The sequence below is a fragment of the Nipponia nippon genome, unplaced genomic scaffold, assembly GCF_047370975.1.
Source record: "Nipponia nippon isolate SJK-2023a ecotype South Korea unplaced genomic scaffold, ASM4737097v1 scaffold_5, whole genome shotgun sequence".
Classification (NCBI taxonomy): Eukaryota; Metazoa; Chordata; class Aves; order Pelecaniformes; family Threskiornithidae; genus Nipponia; species Nipponia nippon.
Genome location: NW_028262369.1, coordinates 21,989,901 through 22,009,692, shown reverse-complemented (window position 1 = coordinate 22,009,692; position 19,792 = coordinate 21,989,901). Strand labels below are relative to the sequence as shown.

Genomic DNA, 19,792 nt, shown 5'->3' with positions numbered 1-19,792 from the left:
CCAGTGAAACCAAGCCCCATTACCCATGCTGGGTGCTGAGTTTCTCCAGCATGACCTGCCCAATACTTAAAGCCAGGTCCAAGAGGAATTTTTGGATTGTGGGGTGTTTTGCTGTGGTGGTTTTATTTCAAAGCCAATACTTTTTTTTAAAGCACAGATTATCTTTGACTTCCAGTTTGCGATCTCTAGATAACCTTCCTATTACTGTTACATCTCCTCCCCACACCAAGAAGCACTACACTATAAGTGAAAGCAGAAATTCTCATGTGATTATATGACTCCCAGCCGTTGTGGCTTTAAGACATTTGACTTTAAGACCTTTATCTTGCAATAGTGAGCTGGCGACACTTTCTGTATTGAAGCAGACTTCCTGCAGCATCATTCATAAAACGGGTGCAATACATTACTTTTCTAGTTTTCATGACAGCTACAAAGCAAAAGATTCAGGCTCAGTACAACAAACTACCATTGTAAGTTTTCATATTTTCACACTAATGCCAAAGAAAGTATCACCAATTTAATTTCAGCGGGCTTTCAGAGTGGTTTCAGCACTGCATTTGTCCTGAGCCACTGCCAAAGCGATTGTAAAACTGCAAACATTTTCCTATTTTTAAAGGTGGTTTTTCCCCTCTTCCTTTTTTTGTTGTGTTATGACAAAAAAAACCCAGCCAAACAAAATGAACTCACTGGATAGGAACTGCAGGAAACCGTGAAACTGATAGTACGACTGCAGACACCCGGGGTGGAAAAACCAGTGAGAGGTGTTACACCGGACAGCACAGACTGACTTTTCAGAGAGGTGTATTCTAACTGGTTGAATTTAAATAATTCTTTATCATGGCTTTAAGTAAAAACCTGGATTTTCCCAACAGCAAAAATTGCCCATTTTTACAAATCCATCTGTGCAGGTAATACTTTTTTTTCCCTTTATGAAAAGCATGGCTAGAATTCAGACTCAAGGAAGGAGGAGAGTGTGTGATTCACTGTCCCCTGTCCCCAGCTATACTGCTGCTTGGAAAATTGGCAGCAAAAGAGCTTCACTAAACTGGAATTAAACAGGAAAAATAAATAAGAAATAAAAAGAAAGATATGCAACCTTAAGAGAGGCTCTCAGGTAAATGCATGCTCGTGGCCCTACCATTAGGGAATTAACTCATTTCATGTGGCTAGATGCCACAGATTCCCAAGAGCAGAGCAGTGATGGAGCTGGGATAAGGCTTGGGAATGGACAGCACGGGTCACAGGGCTGGGCAGCAGCAAAATCAAAGGGAAAAATCAGAATAGGCTGTTATGTGGTACACGTTTCACACTAATGTGCAAAATCATGGTGGAAAAGGGACATTCTGCAGCAAAGACACTAGCTTTCTTTGGAAAAAAAACGTATTTTTAGCAATAAAAGTGCCTGTTCACTTATGAACCTTTATTCCTAGGTTGGTACTGATGGGGAAGCTATGCTACCTTTAAAATGCATTAGCTGTGCTTCAGGCCAACAGATCTTGATTTAAAAAAGAAAAAAAAAAAGTATTACAGAAGAAAGCAGTCTCAACAAGCAAGCGAGCAATCTCTGTAGTGGGGCTTGTTTCCTGCAGCTTTTAGAAGAGAAGAAAGTGAAAACTGATAATTGGTTACCAACGAACATTACCTGGTATGTGCTATAAGCCAGCAAGAAACACTGTCGCTGTAAATAACCTCTTCACTATTAGAACAGAAAAGGAAGAGAAAAAATTAACTTCGAGTGAAAGTTCCTCACTTAAATGGGGCAGCTTGAGCATCGGGGTTAGGGAGATGCTCTGAAGCCATCCCTTGCTGCCAGGCAGGAGGGCTGATATCAAGGCTCCTCACCTGCGCCCGGTGTGGGGAAGGGGCCGGTGCGGGGAAGGGGCCGGTGCTGCTGCTGCACCGGGCACCCCAGCGTGAGTGGACAAACTGCAGTCCCACGTGAGCCTGTGGGCTCGCTAAAGCCTCCTTCAGGAGGGTTTGTAGGTGTGACACAAAGACCCCTCGACTTGTAGGTTTGTTTAAAAGCAGGTGAAATATTTGGCTCACGAATGGCCAACAACACCTTCCTCCACGAGCAGGTCCGAAACCTTCCCGGGCAGCCTGCTGGGGCACCCCGGCTTGGTACAGTCAGCTTTCTGCAGTCTTTGCTTAGCGGAAGAAGAGAGCAACAAATGCACTTTCCTCGCAGGCTTTGAGCAAGTCAGAAGCGAGAGGAAGAATCCTGCAGTACACAGTGACCTTCGAAGCCCTGGGCCAGCGGAGACCCCAGGCAGGAGAAGCACACGTTACCACCCAAACCAGCTACGCCAGAGTCACGCCGAGGGTGGACTACAAGATAACAGTCACCGCCGAGAACTCAAGGGGCAGGTCCCCCCCTGCATCCATCGTGACCAACCTGAGCATCCAGGGTAAGGGCTTCTGCTTCGTCTGGACCACTGGGAGTAATACCAGTGCTCTGCTTTGTGCTACACACCATGGAATCGTTCAGGTCCTACCACCTGATACTCATCAAGGTCCATCTCAGTGAATCTTCAGGGATCTGCAGATACAGTTTTCAGTGTGGTCAGGGGTGCAGTTTCATGACATGTTAAGTTGCCCTGCATTAGTACTGCTGTAATTTCACCTTAACCCCTTCTGCTCACACAGGCGTAAGCCACGCCGTCAGCCATCCAGGAACCTGACACAGCAGAAAATTAACCATGCCAAAAACAAAAAAAAAAGTTTTTTTTTTTTTCATGAGAGAGGTGGCAGGACTGAAGGGAAGGTGATGGTGAGGGGAAATCGCACAAGTTTTATCTCCTGTGAAATTGCACTCTGTTGTACCTACACAGCAAAATTAACGAGCGTTCCTTGAACTCACCCAACCCCGAATTTCCTGTGCCGGTACCAGGCACGATGGAGCCTTGCGGTCTGAGGTGGTTTGTTCAAAGAGGCAGTTCTCTGTTTGCTCTTGTCCTGCTGTAACGTCAGTAAAACAGTGACAGAGCCACTGCCAAGTATTTCACCTTTTCCCAGTGCTGCACTGAACATCAACGGGATGCTCTCCTCCTTCGGAGGCAGATGCACAGCTCCTCAGCTTGCAGACTGAATTGGTCACGTGAGCCCCTTCATTACGTAGAGATAGGATTGGTGCAGAAATATCACTGGTATGTGGTTATTTGGAGGCAGTAGGACAAGAACTGCTTTGTGGGCTCAGTTCAATTGTATTTGTTAGAAAAACAGTTCAGAAAAGGTGCTGGTGTTTTTTATAATAGCGATGAAAATTTGGTGACTTTCCTAACATTTTCTCCTGTAAGAAAAAGTAACCTGGCCCTAGCTGTGAAAGCAAGAGCTTTGGTCTTGTGGAGATGGTGCGTGTTTGTGGCTCTGTCACAGGAGGAGGGTGTTGGTATGACAGTGTCCTCTCGGGGCTTGGGGATGGTATAAACAAGCAAAGCTCTGTATGTTCAAACTGCTGCACCGTGAGACAGGACAAGAATGTGGCTCTATTCCTATCAGCATAGAGATCGCCCTCATAAAAATACCTTTTCTTTCAATGGCAGTTTATTTTTATACATTGCATGGTGCCAAACTGGATGAGACACGGTAAAAACTGTATATCAAACTTACAAAGTCCACCTGAGGTTAAGGCAAGTTTGTGCTGACGGTGTCTTTTTTGTTCGGTTGTTCTTTCTCCCCTGTAAGACCTACCTCCTCCTCAGAAAGTCTCTGCTGTAGCCATGGGAAATAGCAGCATCCTCGTCAGCTGGAAACCCCCTGTCAGATCAACTGTGTCCATCAGCGGGTACGTGGTGGAGTGGGCAGACGCACAGAGGAACACGCGCCTGGAGTCCCATCCAGCCTGGGTAAAGCTTCCAGCATCCAACCTGTCCACAGTGTTAGCAGGTAACTGCCACCTCAAGGTAGGATGTTACTGAGGCACCATTTTATTTTGAAAGCTTTTTAAGGAACAAATCAGACTCTAATTTTTACTAATTCAGCATAAGAAATGATGGCATTTAAAGCTTTTTGTATGGGATTAAAAAAATAAAATCCGTGGCTTCTCTGGGCTCAGTTCCGCAGTCACTCTCAGCTGAGATTTATATCTGATAAGTAAAATGTCTCTTAAAAAAAACCAGTCCCTCCAAAATGAAACAAGCCAGCTAGAGGTACAAGAGATCAAAGGGTTAAGAAAAGACTATTTCCTTTCTGCTAATTGTCGGTTACTAATCCTAACCAGTACTACGCGTCAGCGTTCTGCACATTGGATAGCTATGAAGTTACGACGGGGGTGACAGCGAGCGTTACCCTCGTTAGTTTTTCTTGTCTTCTGTCCGGGTGCTGTGCCTCCGAGGTGTTTACATCCCTAATCTTGAATGAGCTGGAAAAAGCAGCGTATTCACGCCATCGCTTTGTGCTCGGCTTTGGAAAGGAGAGAAACGAGTTCCTGTTGACCTCCCGTAACCTGCGGGAACAGCCCAGGGAAGCATGCTCACATGAAGTCATGGGGAAGAAATAGGGTGTGAGATTCTCGTGCCTCCTAAATGACCTTACGCATAGCCAAACCCTGCACCTCGTATCTTACAGCAACAAGCTGGGTAATAGCTATTCGCCCCCTCGCTTTACCTGGAGCACAACACGTGGTCCCGGGTTTCCTTCGGAGGGTACAGGTCTGCCGGCAGCTCTTGCTTCATGAGGAGACGAGCGTGAACATCACTTGCTTTACACACAGTGAGGTTCTGCCAAGCTGAACAGGAGATCAGAGAGAACCATTTCTTTCCTTCTTTATGAAAGACGTGTTAATAAATCGGAAGATTCATCTCAGATTTAAGCAGCTAATGTAAATACTTTAGCCATGACTGTAAATACTTTAACTATTAACTCTACGCTTTTAATGTCTTTATTTAGAGCACATAAAAGATAATGTGTGCTATCAGATCAGCGTATTTGCACTCTATCGGGACAGAGCTGGACAAGTGGCATCAGTTAGGGGATACTCAAGAGCAAAAGGTAAGTCACAGTAATACTCTTCCAGGTATTTTTAAGCTAGCTTAAGTTCAGCTTTAAAAGCCAGTCTTATGTTTTGCAGCACCATCAGCTGGGCCCCAGATTTATACAACACCACGGGCAAACAGCATCTTGGTTTCATGGGAAGAAATCCCTGCCCACCAGCAAATGGGCTGCATCATAGAGTACCATATATACCTGCAGAAAAAGGACAGGGAGGAAGGCCCAGACGTCTACAGTAGGTATCTGGTGAAGACCAACGTGATGTGCATGTGCTGCGGGTAGAGGACAGAGGGGAGGGAGAGAGAGGTGCCTTCAGAAAGCTCTGTGTAGTCAGGGAGCCAGAGGCAGCTGGTCTGCCGTGAGGGTTAGCAGCCAGATTGAGAGTCAGCTCCCTCTGCTACAGCTGCCCATCAAAAGGACTACATGTTCAGGGCTTCCCGCTTTGAGTCAGATCACATTAAGTTATTTTGAATGTGGAACTATCAGATTTCTCTCTGCTTTTTTTATTATTTTTTTTTTCTTTTAGTTATTTTCTGGAGTCATAACCACTGCAGGCCCTTGTAATTATTGGCAGGGTAAAATAACAGACTTTCCAAAAGCCCTGCCCAACAAATGCATACTCGGCATGACACACTGAGACACGCTCGGCAGGCAGCACCCACTGCATTCCCACACCCACACGCTTTTCCCACCCAAGCCCTCTCTCACTCTGTCTGCCTAACTCCCAGGCTTCCACCCAAGAAATGTTGTTGGGGTTTTTTTAAACTTTATGTGGAAGTTGCATGACTGTTTTTAATGGATCATTATGAAACATTAACTTACCAAGCAACAGTAGTCGGAGGACAGGCTGTGCAGTCCTAGGTGTCCCATCTATACAATGGCACAGGTCACCCCTATAGCATAGGGTCTCGTATAGCCCTTCCAGTGATTCAGTAACATAGAAAAGGAAATTAGTTAAAGTAACAAATACCTCTCCGTGTTCCAAGCCCTGGAAACCCAGTTCATTGACGTTAAATGCAGCAAAGGCGCTTCATTTGCTTCTCCCCCTTTTCCTTCCAGCCATTTCCAATGCGACTGCCCAGCGCTCGTTGTACATCACCGACCTGCAGCCCGGTGAGCACTATGCCCTGTGGATGACAGCATTGACGGCTGCTGGAGAGGGGCCCTGGGGCAACAGCGAGCTCGTCTGCTTGGAAAGTATGAGTCTTTGCTGGGGTGGGAGGCCAGGAGAGGTCCTAGCCCCTGGCCCCCTGTTTTCCACAGAGTGGAAATGCTTTCCACTACTCTTCGATTACTGAAGATCTCTAGTTTCCAAAAGTTTTAAAATGTAGCATCTCTTCATCTTCAAGCTCCCAGTTTTGTGCCAAGACATTAGCTGTATCATGTAATAGTAGTTGAAGGTCAGCAGGATGGTCTATTGTGAAGGGGGAAAGAAGGGTTTGGTCCCTTCGAGTTGCTGGCCCAGATAGCTGTGCGCTTCAAGCTCTGGCACAGGTATCCATGCAGAAAGTCCTGCTGACCTCCACACCTCCCATGGGTCGGTGGCTCTCTGAGGACCTGCGGTCACTAAAGCAGCCGTGACCTCAGAGCCTTCTTGAGGAGCACAGCATCGTGTGTGTGGTCCCTGTTCCTGTGCCTCCCAGGGGATGCAAAAGCAAGACCTTCTCCCAAAGGCTTCTGACCACAGCTAACGGCAGTCATCAGGGCTTCTGTCCTGCAGGATGGATTGCTTTGATCAAATTTGTTGTAAGCCCAGGTCAAGACAAATGATCACTAAACCCCAAGAAAAGAGTTGATAAAATTTGTGTTGAAGTATTGCCAGAGAGTTTGTTTTGCTGCATTTCCTCCCTAGCAACGTGCCACGACAACAACTTTAAGCTCCCGAGTCGTGTATGTTAGGAAATTCATCTCTGCAGCGTAGGAGCAGGGCTTCTCTGGAGGCAGGTTTCTCCCACGGACTGCGGGAGAAATCCAGGGAGGTGAGCAGGAGAGGAAATTAAAGCAATCCAAACAAGTTAAAAGTTTTCCTGGTATAAAATCTGGATTTGTGAAAATTACATTTTAAGCAGGTAGTGAAACTACGCTAAAGCCAAGGTGTTCACTGAGAAACAGTTCAGTCACTGACAGTTCATTAAAGACGCGCTGAATTTTGTAAGATCTTTCCTAGTTAACACCTCTCTGCTGCATGCACCACCCCAAGTTTACGTCCTCTCTCAATGTTTGGTTCAGTACTGGAGGAGAGATCAGCAATTGCATGCTTTGGGTTGTGGACTGCGTATCTCAAGAGATGCTGGTAGACATCTTTATCTTACAAAGTATGGTCGTCCCCAGCAGTCCATCCAGATTCCTGACTTTGAACCAAAAAATATCGGTATGTTTTATGAGTGCAAACACTAGTCAGGCCACGACTGTTGTCCAACTTGAACTAGCATATTTAAATTTTTTATTTTTTTAATAAAGGTGAATGATGGGTCTTCTGTATTTCAGGTGCTGGGGACTGGATGACTGTTGTGCTTACCTGCAGCTTCTTCATCTTGTCAGCCTGCATTTGTTCTGTGCCTCCAGCAAGAAAAGCGTGAGTGGATCCATCTGTTACGTTCCAATAGAACGGAGAGCTGTTATTAGAAGTGATAGTCATGTCCTTTCAGGACACCTTGGGCAAGCGAGGATTGTTCTGAATAAAGGCTTCAGAGTACACAAATGATATTAAGAACACCCGTTGAGCTTAAAATATAGCCTTATTTCATATATATTGTGAATTTTTAACCTAGAGCTTAAGGTCTGCTTCCACCGAAACAAAACTGAAGGGTTACAATCCTTGGCAATTAACCTGGGAGCAAAATTAAACCCCGAGATTAAAAACTGTTTTACTTTAGAGCAACACGCACATGTCCCCAGCCAAATTTTCCAGGAGTGGGGCTCACGGCCGTATCCAGCAAGCTGTGCCCGCAGGGCTGCTGTTAATCATCGCAGGAGGATGCTGGGCACCACTCACCTCTGCTCAAGAGCTGCACAGCCCCGTCAGCCAACCTGCTCCCCGCCCAGCCGGGGTCCCCGCAGGTCCCTGCTAAGGCAGAGTCACGATTACGCCGAGCTCTTTGGTGATCGCACGCACAAACAGCACATCGGTGCTGCAGGTATCAGCATTCGTGCTTTTAATTGCACTTATTCAATCTGCAGATTACACTCGCTCCTCTCTGCACTTATGCCGCAGTGGCAGAGCAAAGCCATTCCAGACCCAGCTAACGCGACATGGGCTAAGAACTACATGTCTATGAAGGTAAATTGTACTTTTTTTTTTTTTCTTCCAATCCCCTCACCTTCAGAAGAAAAAGCAATTGGAGCCATGCAAGTCAGTAATCTCTTAATGCAGCAAATCCAGCAATCTCTGATAGTGGATAATCTCTGTTCTCATATCACCTTAGACTGTAGGATGGATCGGGCAAGTGAAATGCAAGAACAATGGAGAGATCTTCCATTTTTAGCAGTATTAGCTGCTGGGGAGGGAATGCTTGCGTTGTGGGGGTGGGAGGTTGCAGGCTATCGATCACATAAGTAATTATCGCTGTGTGGCACGTGCCCCTCCACAGGCCGAGCTGAGCTTGCCCTCCAGCCTGTTCCTGCATGGTGCCGGCAGCTTTGAAGAGCCCGAAACAACAGAAGTCGAGGAAGCCTTCGTGAAAGCCGACCCCCTGGCCCTCCAGGACAAGCTCCTCCTCAGCACTGTTGGCAGCAGGGGAAGCGTCTGGCCGCCGGAGAGCGGCTTGGGGCACGAGGAGCCGGAGTACAAGCCTCTGCCCAGCACGGCAGAGGGAGAGGGTTATGAGCAGCAGCTTCCCGACCTCTACAAGAGGATAGTGGTGGAGGTGACGGAGCACGCGCAGACCGTTTCCGAGTACATCACCAACCCCGTCACCGACAAGGCCACTGCGTACCTACCCCTGGTTACAGACACTACTGAAGGCCACCCTGAACTCGAGTGCAATCCACTCTCCATCTTCCCAACAACTTTTTTGACACCCGTACTTTCCTATGAAGGGAATCTTACTTTGGATACAGTGAAAATAAACTGCAGCTCTTTCACAAGGTAGGCAGTCAGGGTGATCTAAAGCCTGGCCTGATATTTTTGCACTTTACTGAAGTATTTCAGTGTGTTTCAGTACAGCCAGTCCAGTAACTTGCATGTGACACCTTTAAGTAATAAAAAAACCCAACTCAACCACCTTTCCAGCACTGCAAGTCACACCTTAACTGTACAATACAGCAGCTCCACATCCACCCACCACGCTCAGGTAGAATTAAAGACAGAAGATCAGGAACGCCAGGGCTACATGGCCCAGCTTTTGGAGAGGTTAATTAATTACTCGGATGCCTTCATGCTGCCTGGGTTGCCTCAGGCCCCTGTCCCACTGCCTGATCACGAGTGGCTCAACCTGGCTCGGTCCACCCCAGCAGTCAGAGATGTGCTAACCATCATTTCCACTGCTGCTCGCCCAGGAAGAGCAAGGAGTTACGCCAGGGCCAGACCTCAGCGTCCCAGCAGGACCACGGCTGCAGCCCTTGCTCCTCCAGCTGTGCACAGCAGGTTAGCGATGCAGCATGGGGACATCCACATCCACGGGTGCTAAACCTAACACCCACCAGCCCACAGGTGGCATTCCTCGCTGCAGCCCCAGCACCAAGTCGCATTGTCCCCAGTGACACCAGTGCTACAGCTCGTGTGGGTATCGAGGGCCACAGCTGCAGCAGGGCTGGCAGCTCAGCCAGGGCCAGCCTGCCTCCGTGGCTCAGTTCAGCAAAGGAGAAATCCTCACCAGAAATAAAAGCAACAGGCAGTGCATGTACACAAGAAGTCAAATGGACTGGTGAGAATTTAAATCATTTATTGAAGTATTCTAATTACAGGTTTGAAGTATGTGTTACACATTTAATGACTTTGTTTACTATATGTGTATACATATAAATAAAATGTTGGAAACCTTTGTTTCCTGTTGTTTTCTCTGGTCAAGCTCAAGTGCTACGCTGCAGCTATACACAGAATAAGGGGTCTTTAAAAACAAAGCCGAAGCGTTGCTGCTAAAGATGAGGTAGTCCAGACCTGAACTTACCTGGAGCATCCTCCTCTTACCCAGGATCAGGTGGCTGCTCTCCATCCACAGCTGGCTACACAAGCCATTGATGAAACCCTCCTGTGATACCACCATCTCAGAGCACCTCCATGAACAGCTGTTATCCGACTCAGTGAGGAAACGGCCCTCGGCAGCCCTGCAAAGGTCTCCTTGCACAACAGTGACAGAGATGCACCTGCCTCACCAGGCTGCTACCTCAAGGCCGTGGCTTTCCCCATTGCCTTTCGCTTGAAGTGAAAAGCAAACCCAAAGTGCTGGGTTTGGGAGATCTCTGTTGGCTTGTTCCCCCCGTTTCACTCCAGGTGTGGCTATGTTACCTTCTACAGGAGGCCCACACGCTCTGGTGTTCCCGAGTTCAAAGGCACTGCAGGACAAGCCTGTAACTGTTAATAACCGGGCACAGGCTGCCTTCTGAGCCAGCGCCAGATGGGTTGGGGTTATTTGCATTACTTGGTTTGTCGAGGTCTGTAACCTCCATCTGCACTGCAACACCACCTCTGCAGTGGGGGGAGTCTATGAAAATACTTGTGTGCACGTGAGTTTTAAGGTTGCTTAGGAACGTGAAATTCAAGCCCTGGCACCAGTTCTCCTTGTGTTCAGCTTTCAGTGACTTCTCTGCACTTCCCTGCAATGCCCAGAGTGCTTCCCTTTGATCAACACAAGTGATCGCAAGCACCCTGGCTCTTCTCAAACCTTTGCTTTCCAGTCTTCTGTTTCTGTGTATTGAAAACAAAATAAAACCATCAGCAATGATTTAGCTGTTGCTAGACCACAGCCACATGTATTCCCAGGAAGATGCATCCTGGTAAAGGCGGAGCAGCTCGGCTGCCTGAGCAGCCAGCAGCCTGCAGGACCCAGCAGGCCACTCACTGCCAGCTCCTACCAGACCCCCACAAGCCCCCCCAAAACCCCAGCCTCACTGCCTGGCCAAGACATGTTCAGTAGCTGGAGCCTGCAATCAAAGCTGGGGGCATGACAGCGTGCAGCACTCCTCCTGTAAGTCGCTTCTCAGACATAAGGAACCAAGGAAGAGACTGAAAACAGCTACTGCCCAGGAAACTGCTTTCCCAAAGCAGAGGGAAAGTGCTGCAAGGAAACGTTGCAAGAAGAGAGGAGCAGGAGCAGCAGCACTCCAGGTAACAGCTCTGGCGTGCTGCACTCCGGCGACCTCACGGTGTGCACTTGAGGGCTCCTCTGCAGCACAGAGACCGCTTCCGAGATGCACGTTCTTGCACAGCGCTCGCGCGGCCCACCTGCGCTGGGTGCGCGTGACGGCCATTCCCCCACCATCCCAGCACAGGGAGCGCGGTCCCCGCTCCTGCCCCCAGCTCACCTGCAGCAGGACGCTGCCCGTGACCTCTCCCAGACATGCCAAGGGATCCTTCTCATATCATGGCTGCAGCAAAGCTTATTCTTCCTGCCAGGTAACTCAGCAGTCACTGGAGGATGAGAGTACTTACCCTTACTGCCCAACCACTTGGCATGAGCTCACCACATTCACGGCAGAAATTGTGCACTGAAGAAAAACAATTCCCAGATGTGCCAGTAAACGCACGTGGCACAGCCTGTCGCTCAAGAGAGGTGCACGTACTCATTAAGACACAGCACAGAGTCTGCCTCGCCACGGTAACAATGCAAGCGATGTACGCCTCCCCCTTCCACCCACACTTTCAATAGGGGTGTCAAAGCTGGCAGGATTTTTTGATCTGCAGGCCACGTGCAAGAAGGCTTTGCAGCAGCTCTGCATACAGCCTTACTCATGTAGTTACCAGAAATTTAGTTTTGAGTTGTATTTTGGGATAGTATTTCAACCCTGGGACTTGTCTGCATCCTCGCTGCCACCGCCAAACTGGCCCAGGACCTCCACGCTCAAGGTCACAGCTCGGACATGGACGCGGCTCAGACAGGACAGCAGGGGAAGATGCACTTCCACAGGAAAACAGCTTTTAACAGCAGCCCACAAGCGATCTGCAGAGCAGCCGCCCCTTTTAGCACCTTCATCCAAGTCTGACAAAGGTAAACAGTGGCCCACTGTTAAAAGGAACTGCTGCACAAATAAAGCACAGAAGTAGCAATGGCCATCTTGTCCCAACGTGCTTCCCTCCCTCCTCCGCATCGCTGCCCTGCAAGTACCACGCAATCTCACTGAGCCACAGACCTGCAGGCACTTTCTTAGGAGAAAGGACAGAAGCACGTCTTTTCATTGCCCTCCATACGAGACAGCGGAAATCCTGCAGCCTGTCAAGTACAAATCCCAAACACAACTGGGCACGCGCTAATTCAAATTGCTGAACTGAAAGATTGCAGTAAAGCCAATTCCATCTCTCATTTGCCTTCACTCTGCCCAGTAAAGAATGTGCAAGTAAAATACCGCTCCCTCACCTCTTAGTGTTATGATGACCTTTGTAGCAGCATCTCGCGGGTGAAGATCAAACAGCTCAAGTACACTTATCAGTAACTATGTGCAAGCTCACACCCTAGGGCAGGGAACCGACACAAACCAAAGCAGCCTCAGCTCGCACTGTACTGTCCACACAGGAGCATCAGCGCCGGCCCAGCTCACCTCCTCTCCTGCAGCGCACCCCAGCAAGCCGACAGGTTTACTGCTCCCTGCCAACACAGAAGACACATCAACAGCCGTACAACTACCCAGAGCTGAGACACTGCACACAGGTGACAGCCACGTAGCACACCTCAAGTCCTCACATTTATTTTCTTACTTTTGAAGTTGTAATCATTGCTGAAATATGAAAAAAACAAAACAAAAAAACCTGTAAGGTCCTACTTGCTTTCTCTCTTCCAGGGAATGAAGTGACAGCATGCTCCAACTCATCTGTCAGGCAGCTCTGCACATCCTCCAACTTGAGCCGAAGTGCATTAACCCTGCAGCCCTGCAAGCTTCAGTCCTGGAGGAGAAGTGGCCAGCCTGCGGGCTCCAGCCACACAGCCGGCCACAGCCCAGCAAAGCAGAGGCAGCCACCATTGCACTTCACTGCTAGGAACAAACCCGAGGCCGCTTTCTTAGTGAGAGCTGAGAAAGTGAGAATAGCTTTGTTAGTTTGTGTCCTCCTCTTGCACTGCCTTTTTTCCCTGTCAGGTATTTCACCTGTGAAAATAACGTACTTAAGGGAGACAAACTACACCCAGACCAGTCTGGGAAGGCAGCGAAGCACCATTCCCCATGTCCACACAAGGCCACTCACACTGTCAGCTACACAAGTGTGCAAGATTTTTGGCAAAGTACCAGCTCTGCCATTTTGCTTTTTGGGTCTAGCAGCTGGTTCCAAGGTTTGGTCTCCAGCCTGGTACACAGACATCTCCCACCTGTGAAGCCTGGCTTGGTGTCACTCAAAGGCAAACATTTCACTCGGACTTGGGCTGGACATCGAAGAGAACTCCATTTTCGTGCTCTCCATACCCAATCTGGCAACCACCTCAGCAAGAGGATTCTGGCTGGGCATCAGACAAATCAGTACCTCAAGTCAGCTGCGTACAACTGAATTAGATACCTACTGCCAAAGAAAGGTATTTTTTTAAAAAAAGTCAAAAAAAAGCACTATAATTCATCTATTTCTGCATATTGATCTTCAACTTCAACATACGGATAAAAGAACACTAGAGTGCACTTTCTCCTTGCTCTTCAAGTCTCTAAATAAATTGCCATGTGGGGCTTCACATAAAGTCTTACTCCAACTTCAAGAGACAAATAGCATCATTAGTAGGACAACCACCAAACTTTTATAACGCCTACCTGAAAGTCTCCCAGTAAGGGCAAACAAACCGTTTTCCCGACAGTCAGGTTACAACCCCCCAGCAACAATATTACATTTGGCTTTTCTAGCACAGCACCCAGCGCAGTAGGGGACTCGCCGCCCACTGTGTCAGGGCACTTGGCACTTGCTCAAACACACCCTGAGCCTGGCCAGGAGACTGTTACCTGGCGAAGGCAGACCAGAACAGGAGTACAAAATGAAGGTAACATGGTCCTTGTAATGATTTTAGAAAAGAAGCAGGTTAGCAAATGCTGGAAGTGTCAGCTTTAGGCATATGTCCTGCGTTTATTAAAACAAGAGGTGTGGCTATGCAAACCAATCTCCATGGGCAAAGAGTCATTACAGGTAAGAGTGGTCTCAACTCCTCGAACTGCAAACACCACATATTCACAGCGACTTCTGATGTTTCAGAAGAATTTATGCCCTTTCCCACATGGCTAACACTTGCATTTATTAATCAGTCTTGTTTCCTCCCAGCATCAGTGGCATTCAATCTGTAAGATGAACTTTCATGCTCAAACCTTGCCATCATTATATTCTAAAGCCAATTTGCACCACGTGCTTCTCTGTTTCTCTCCAACTTTTTCTGCTGACCATCTTTTTCAAATTGTTCAGATTTAAAAGGTCTTGTCCTCTGGATTTAGCGTGACAGCAAAAGTAGCAAATAAGAGGACAGAAAGTGCTACTAAAGAGCAAGCCCATTAATTGTAAATAAGCTACTTGGGAGACATTTTCCCAAGGCACAGTCCATTCCTGGCAACGGAAATGCCTGGGCACCATCGCAACAGGCAGACTGGACCACTTGGGGCAGAACCTAGATGAGACGCTTATTAATCTAAGTGGTTTCATCTCCATGTGTTTTCATGACATTTTTAAAAGAGCATGAAAATAAACCTTTATTTCAGTTAACACCCACCAATATTAAAGATATATGTTCACAGTTTTAATTCTTGACACAAATGGACTGAAAGAGGCAAATTTACATCTATCAGCAGACAGACCGATTGTAAGTACAAGCTGTCTCGAAAGCTGTACGTGACACGCCATTCGGGAAACTGCTCTATGCTCTAAAGCAGGAGAAGGGAAAGCTTCTGACCAAGTCCAGCTAGCAGGGCCCCAAACGACTGACTGGCTGGCCCAGAAGTCATCTGGGAGAAAAGCTGAGTGGCAAGTGAAGCAGCAAATATACAGTTTGGAAAAGGAGAGGAGGGTTTATGTTACAGAGAAAGCTTTTCCGCAAGTGTGTTTCTGCATATCAAGGCAGTCGTTTAATTGTATTATCCAAGGTGTCCCTAATGCTAGAACCACAACACATTCTACCAAACCACAAAGGGAGAGGGAAGAGGAACAACTCAGTGCTGGACCTCCAACAGCCCTCCCGCTGAGCACCTGTGTAAGATCTGCTTAGACTCAGGAGAAACAAACCAAGAGATTTTACCATCCACTGTTTGAAAACTTGCCTCCTTCTCACAGCCTGGAACTTCAAACTATAGGTGAGTGCACTAAAAAGTCTAATCCAATGATATTAACAGTGGTTTACAACAAAAACTTTTGTAGAAAATAGTTCAGATAAAGCAAGCCAGCTAAACACCACAGTTAAGGAGTCTGATATTTCATATTCAAAGGTCTCCAATACTTTTTGCCTGTCCTGTACAGCTTTTAAAAAAATAGGGCATTACCTTTTGTTTTCTATCTACCTAGTTAAGAAACTACAAATATGTTATAAGCTGTCCAAAGTGTAAAACATTAAATAAAATGAGAAACCTGTTTCTAGTCTCCTAACAAATGCTGCAGATAAAAACCCTAAGAAACCCTCTTTATTAGTCATTCTCTCAACTCCTTTTGTGTACGGAAGTGGTAATCCTGCTCACAGGGATTAAATTAAACCTACGGCAAATTTCTACGGGAGTAGAAAGGGTTTCTTACAATCGCACTCTGAAAAACATTCATTTGTCAACTAGCAATCAGATCTCAAACACTGCACAAATCCAGAACAAAATTTTGATGGAGAAGTTAAGTGTTGGGGTTTTGTTTTGCATCTTTTTGTTGTATCGCGCACAGATTGCAATGTCCCCATCTGAAACGGTAAGGCAAAACTCCCTCCTGCCAGACCCAGCCAAGGCCTGTGGTTTCTTCTTCAGAAGACCTGCCACTGTCAGAGCAGTGCGGTGAATACATCAGGTACTGATGTACTGGTGTCAAGAGACTGTGCTGCTAAATTCCACATCCCAGCCGGAGTCCAGACAGACTGCCAGAGCAACAGCTACCACCTTCCCCCACCTCCCAGCTCCAACAACAGGAAAGGTTACTCCACTCTACAGGGTACCCTCTCAAAGAAAAAACATAGGTAATTTAGAAACTTTTTTTTTTTTTTGGCCAACAAAGCATTTTGTTCTGTTGAAGGGAGGAGGAGGAGGAGGGAATAAAGGTAAAAAGGGTGAGTGAAAGGTGTAATACATTAATTTTAAAAAACTGTTTAGACCAATTATCCACACATCATTGCTGGATCAATACACAGGTATTTAACTATAAACCAATGTGCTCTGAATCTTTTTCAAGTATCTGGTATCAATTTTGTATAAAGATTTTGCGTAAACAAACTACCAAACATAGATGAAAAATGACTGTTTTTCCAAGTCTGAAATTGAGCATTAAAACTAAAGTACTCCAGGAGTTAGTATTCCATACAGCACTAACAGTCTGCCAAATTAAAAATTTCACATATTCCAAAAGACCACGGGCTGATAAAAATCTGCTAAACAGGAATTAAGGAAACGGAAATAGTGTGCAATAATTAAAACCCAGTTTGTAGTTTGAGGAAAATGTCTAAAATCCTGAATTAAAAAAAAAAAACACAAATGAAGTGAAAGCTTAACTGGTACACACTGTTCACACCTATATTTCAAGTTTGGAAACGCATATTTTCAAGCAGCAATACAAAAAAGTATCCATGAAGAATGCATAATCTCTGAAAAAATTATGAAAACATCCCTGCTACCATTACATTTCTAAATACAAAACTGACTACCATATTGTTGCTTCTGTGTAGCGAGAGAAGTTCATTTTCAAAACAGATAAAATTCAGTCTTTAGGTGTGAATGGTATGAATGACAGTCTCTTTTTTTTTTTAATTTCTTAGTTGTTTAGGATCCTTAAGCATGCAAGCCTCGGAGAGGAAGGCCCGACGAGGGCAGGGTTGGCTTATGACATCCAGTTTAGGACAGAGCTGGGAAAGCCTCTGGGTCATCTACATCAGGAGCAGAAGCACTTGACTGAAAGAGAAACATCAGAATGTTATTACCTTCAGTGGCATCAAGCCCTACTGCGTTTCTAATTCTTCACACATTACCAAGTCCTTCCGTTCGCTAGGCAAACGCGGCTCAGTGCACAGCTGAGCTGGGCAGTGCAAGACGTTAGCACTGCTCAACTGCGGGCACGCGTGGGGGCCTAGCGACAAGTCTGAGCCTCTGTCCCTGTGCAGACAGACGGGGTGGCACTTGCACGGGGCAGCTGCAGGCACGGGGACTCCCTGCACCCCAGACAAACCAGGGTGGGAATTCTTCCTTTTTAAAACTACTTTAACCTGAACCCTATTCAATAGGGAAATACCGGGTTTCAAACAGGTACACACTACAGTGGAATAAGCAGGCTAGTACTGAACAAATTACTACAAGAGCAACTTTTTCCCTCCCATGATAAGCAACATTTTTTTTCTTATTCCAAGGACTAGAAAGACTTCTATGTTACTTTTGGATAGCTTTGATTCAAAAGAGGCATTACAGGCAAACAGACCAAGTTTGCACATGATTGTTGCACAAGGTTACAAGTACATCTCTTTTTTCCGTTCTTAAAGAGATCACTACATTTGATACTACTTATGCTATTCTACTAGCACATAGCCATCAATTCTTACTGAGGGACATAACTGAAGCGTTACAGAAAAGTCCTGTTTGTAGCACAAATTAAGTTTCAGATGTTTAATTTTTCCCACTCTCAAACTAGCTGTTGATAAAAAGAACTTTTGTGCCAACCTAACCCTAGAAATTCACACACACTAACCAAGAATCTCCTCAGGACTTCCCTATCAGAGTTTTTATAAAAGGCTCTGTACCACACCTAAAAAAGCAGCGCTACAATGAAATGCAGAAATTAAGTATTTTAGAATACTTCCATGAGGGATGTGAAAGAGAAGAAGAGCAGGAAGAGCCAGGATAGTGGAATTTCCTGTAAACATATTCATTTATCAAGACAAAGAGATAAATTTAAACCATTCAAATTAAAGTTTTATCAACCTCTATAGGCAAGACTAAGACACTGCAGAACTACCCAGCCTACAAACTAGAGTTAAAAAGTAACAGCAGGGTCTTAAGCCTATAGCCTTAGTATCTCCGGTTGCTCATTACAGAAAAGCAGAAAGCAAGCCAAAAAAGCCAATCCACTGCAGGAGGGGAATTACAGTCCCTGCAACAGGAGGGCCTTGTTCACAGGTAACGTAAGTGCCAGCAGAGGTCACCAACCTGGTTGGGTGTGTGGATCACGTCAAACTCCTTAACCAACTGGAAGGAAATAAACAAAGTCAACATAAAATAAGCTGCAGATCTCAAAGTTTTCAACTGCTTTATGAGAGCATTCTTGAAGAAGCAAGATGCCATATTAGTGAAACGACTCAGAGCAAACCACCACCATTTAGAATCACAGAATCATAGAATCGTTAAGGTTGGAAAAGACTCTTAAGATCATCAAGTCCAACAGTTAATATCAGTTCCTTAAAATTTTCTTATATTGATATCAGAAGAGAATTTTCCAACTAATAAGCCTAAAACTTAAAGTGATCCAGTGTAAAAGAGAAAACAAAGTCAGTGTCCTACACAAGATAAAAATAAACAAGTCTAGTCTATGTGAAGAAAGCCACACCACACAGACCAAACTCATTTTCTAGTGAGTAACAATTTGATTAGATGCATGTAAGCCAAATAAATGATCCATATTAAATCCAATCTTTACTGCAGCTATACTACAGTACTTCAACTCTACATGTTCTCTCCCCAGACCGATTCGGTACTTAGTCCTGAATATTTCCTTAGGGCTTTAGGACTAGAGGAGGAAAAAAGTTACTGTGGATTAGAGAGGAAAAACAAACAAACAAACAACCAAACCACAGTAAGAGTCCTTTTTCTACATGAAAACTCTAAGTTCCTCAAATTCAAGCTATAACATGCAGCCATAAAACCAGTCTTTCACCCCCAACAGGTCACAATGCAGATACACCGTCCTGAGTGTGTCTGAAAATATCTGCTCTAACACTTGCAGTTCTGCTCTGGCACAAACAGAAGCATCTCATAGTACACTCAGATCTGTCCATACAGAAGAGTCATTTTTTTGGGTTTAGATACAACCTTCAAAGATGGACACTCTTTTTTTACTCCAACCTACTCCCCACCCTCTCTTTTTTAGTGTTTAATAAGAACACTGCTAAAACATTCATCCTTTTGTCCTGACAGCAACCTAGTTTAAAGTGAACTTGTAAGAATAGACATGTTACTTCGTTTTAAAACGTGGTGTTTGTTGTCAGAGCAACTCCCTCAGAAATAAGGAAGACATCTAAAACTATCTGTCTGAAAATCCTAATAACAACTGAAATTAAACACCTTTGTAGATGAAAGCTGTAGCTACTTACCTTGTCAGTTCTCCCTCCACGGCTGGCCCTGCCACCACGCCCTCGGCCACCCCGTCCCCCTCTGCCACCACGTCCGGGGCGGCCGAGGTCTCCAAAGTTGATCTCCAGCTGGGATGTAATATCATTTGCTGGCTTGCGGAAGTGATGATCCATTACAGAGTCCTCAGCATGAGCCTGAAACGAGTGTTTCTCCATGAGTAAGAAAAATTACCAAAGAAACTTTT

The 19,792-nt window shown here is 46.0% G+C and overlaps 2 protein-coding genes across 6 annotated transcripts in view; one reads left to right on the top strand and one right to left on the bottom strand.

Annotated features, from left to right (window-relative positions):
* The window catches only part of IL12RB2 (interleukin 12 receptor subunit beta 2), a 26,268-nt gene extending 9,129 nt beyond the window's left edge, over positions 1-17,139 (top strand). The window contains exons 8-15 of the mRNA XM_087730544.1: positions 2,189-2,408; positions 3,685-3,885; positions 4,888-4,989; positions 5,069-5,224; positions 6,049-6,186; positions 7,477-7,564; positions 8,170-8,269; positions 8,580-17,139. Of these exons, the coding sequence (XP_087586670.1) occupies positions 2,189-2,408; positions 3,685-3,885; positions 4,888-4,989; positions 5,069-5,224; positions 6,049-6,186; positions 7,477-7,564; positions 8,170-8,269; positions 8,580-9,080 (1,506 nt within the window). The 3' untranslated portion in view covers positions 9,081-17,139. The remainder of the gene's footprint in view (positions 1-2,188; positions 2,409-3,684; positions 3,886-4,887; positions 4,990-5,068; positions 5,225-6,048; positions 6,187-7,476; positions 7,565-8,169; positions 8,270-8,579) is intronic.
* The window catches only part of SERBP1 (SERPINE1 mRNA binding protein 1), a 17,274-nt gene continuing 14,256 nt past the window's right edge, over positions 16,775-19,792 (bottom strand). For all 5 annotated transcript variants that reach the window (XM_087730543.1, XM_087730539.1, XM_087730540.1 and 2 more), the window contains 3 exons: positions 19,569-19,742; positions 18,409-18,447; positions 16,775-17,163 (listed from right to left, as the gene is read on the bottom strand). In XM_087730543.1, the coding sequence (XP_087586669.1) occupies positions 17,107-17,163; positions 18,409-18,447; positions 19,569-19,742 (270 nt within the window). In that variant the 3' untranslated portion in view covers positions 16,775-17,106. The remainder of the gene's footprint in view (positions 17,164-18,408; positions 18,448-19,568; positions 19,743-19,792) is intronic.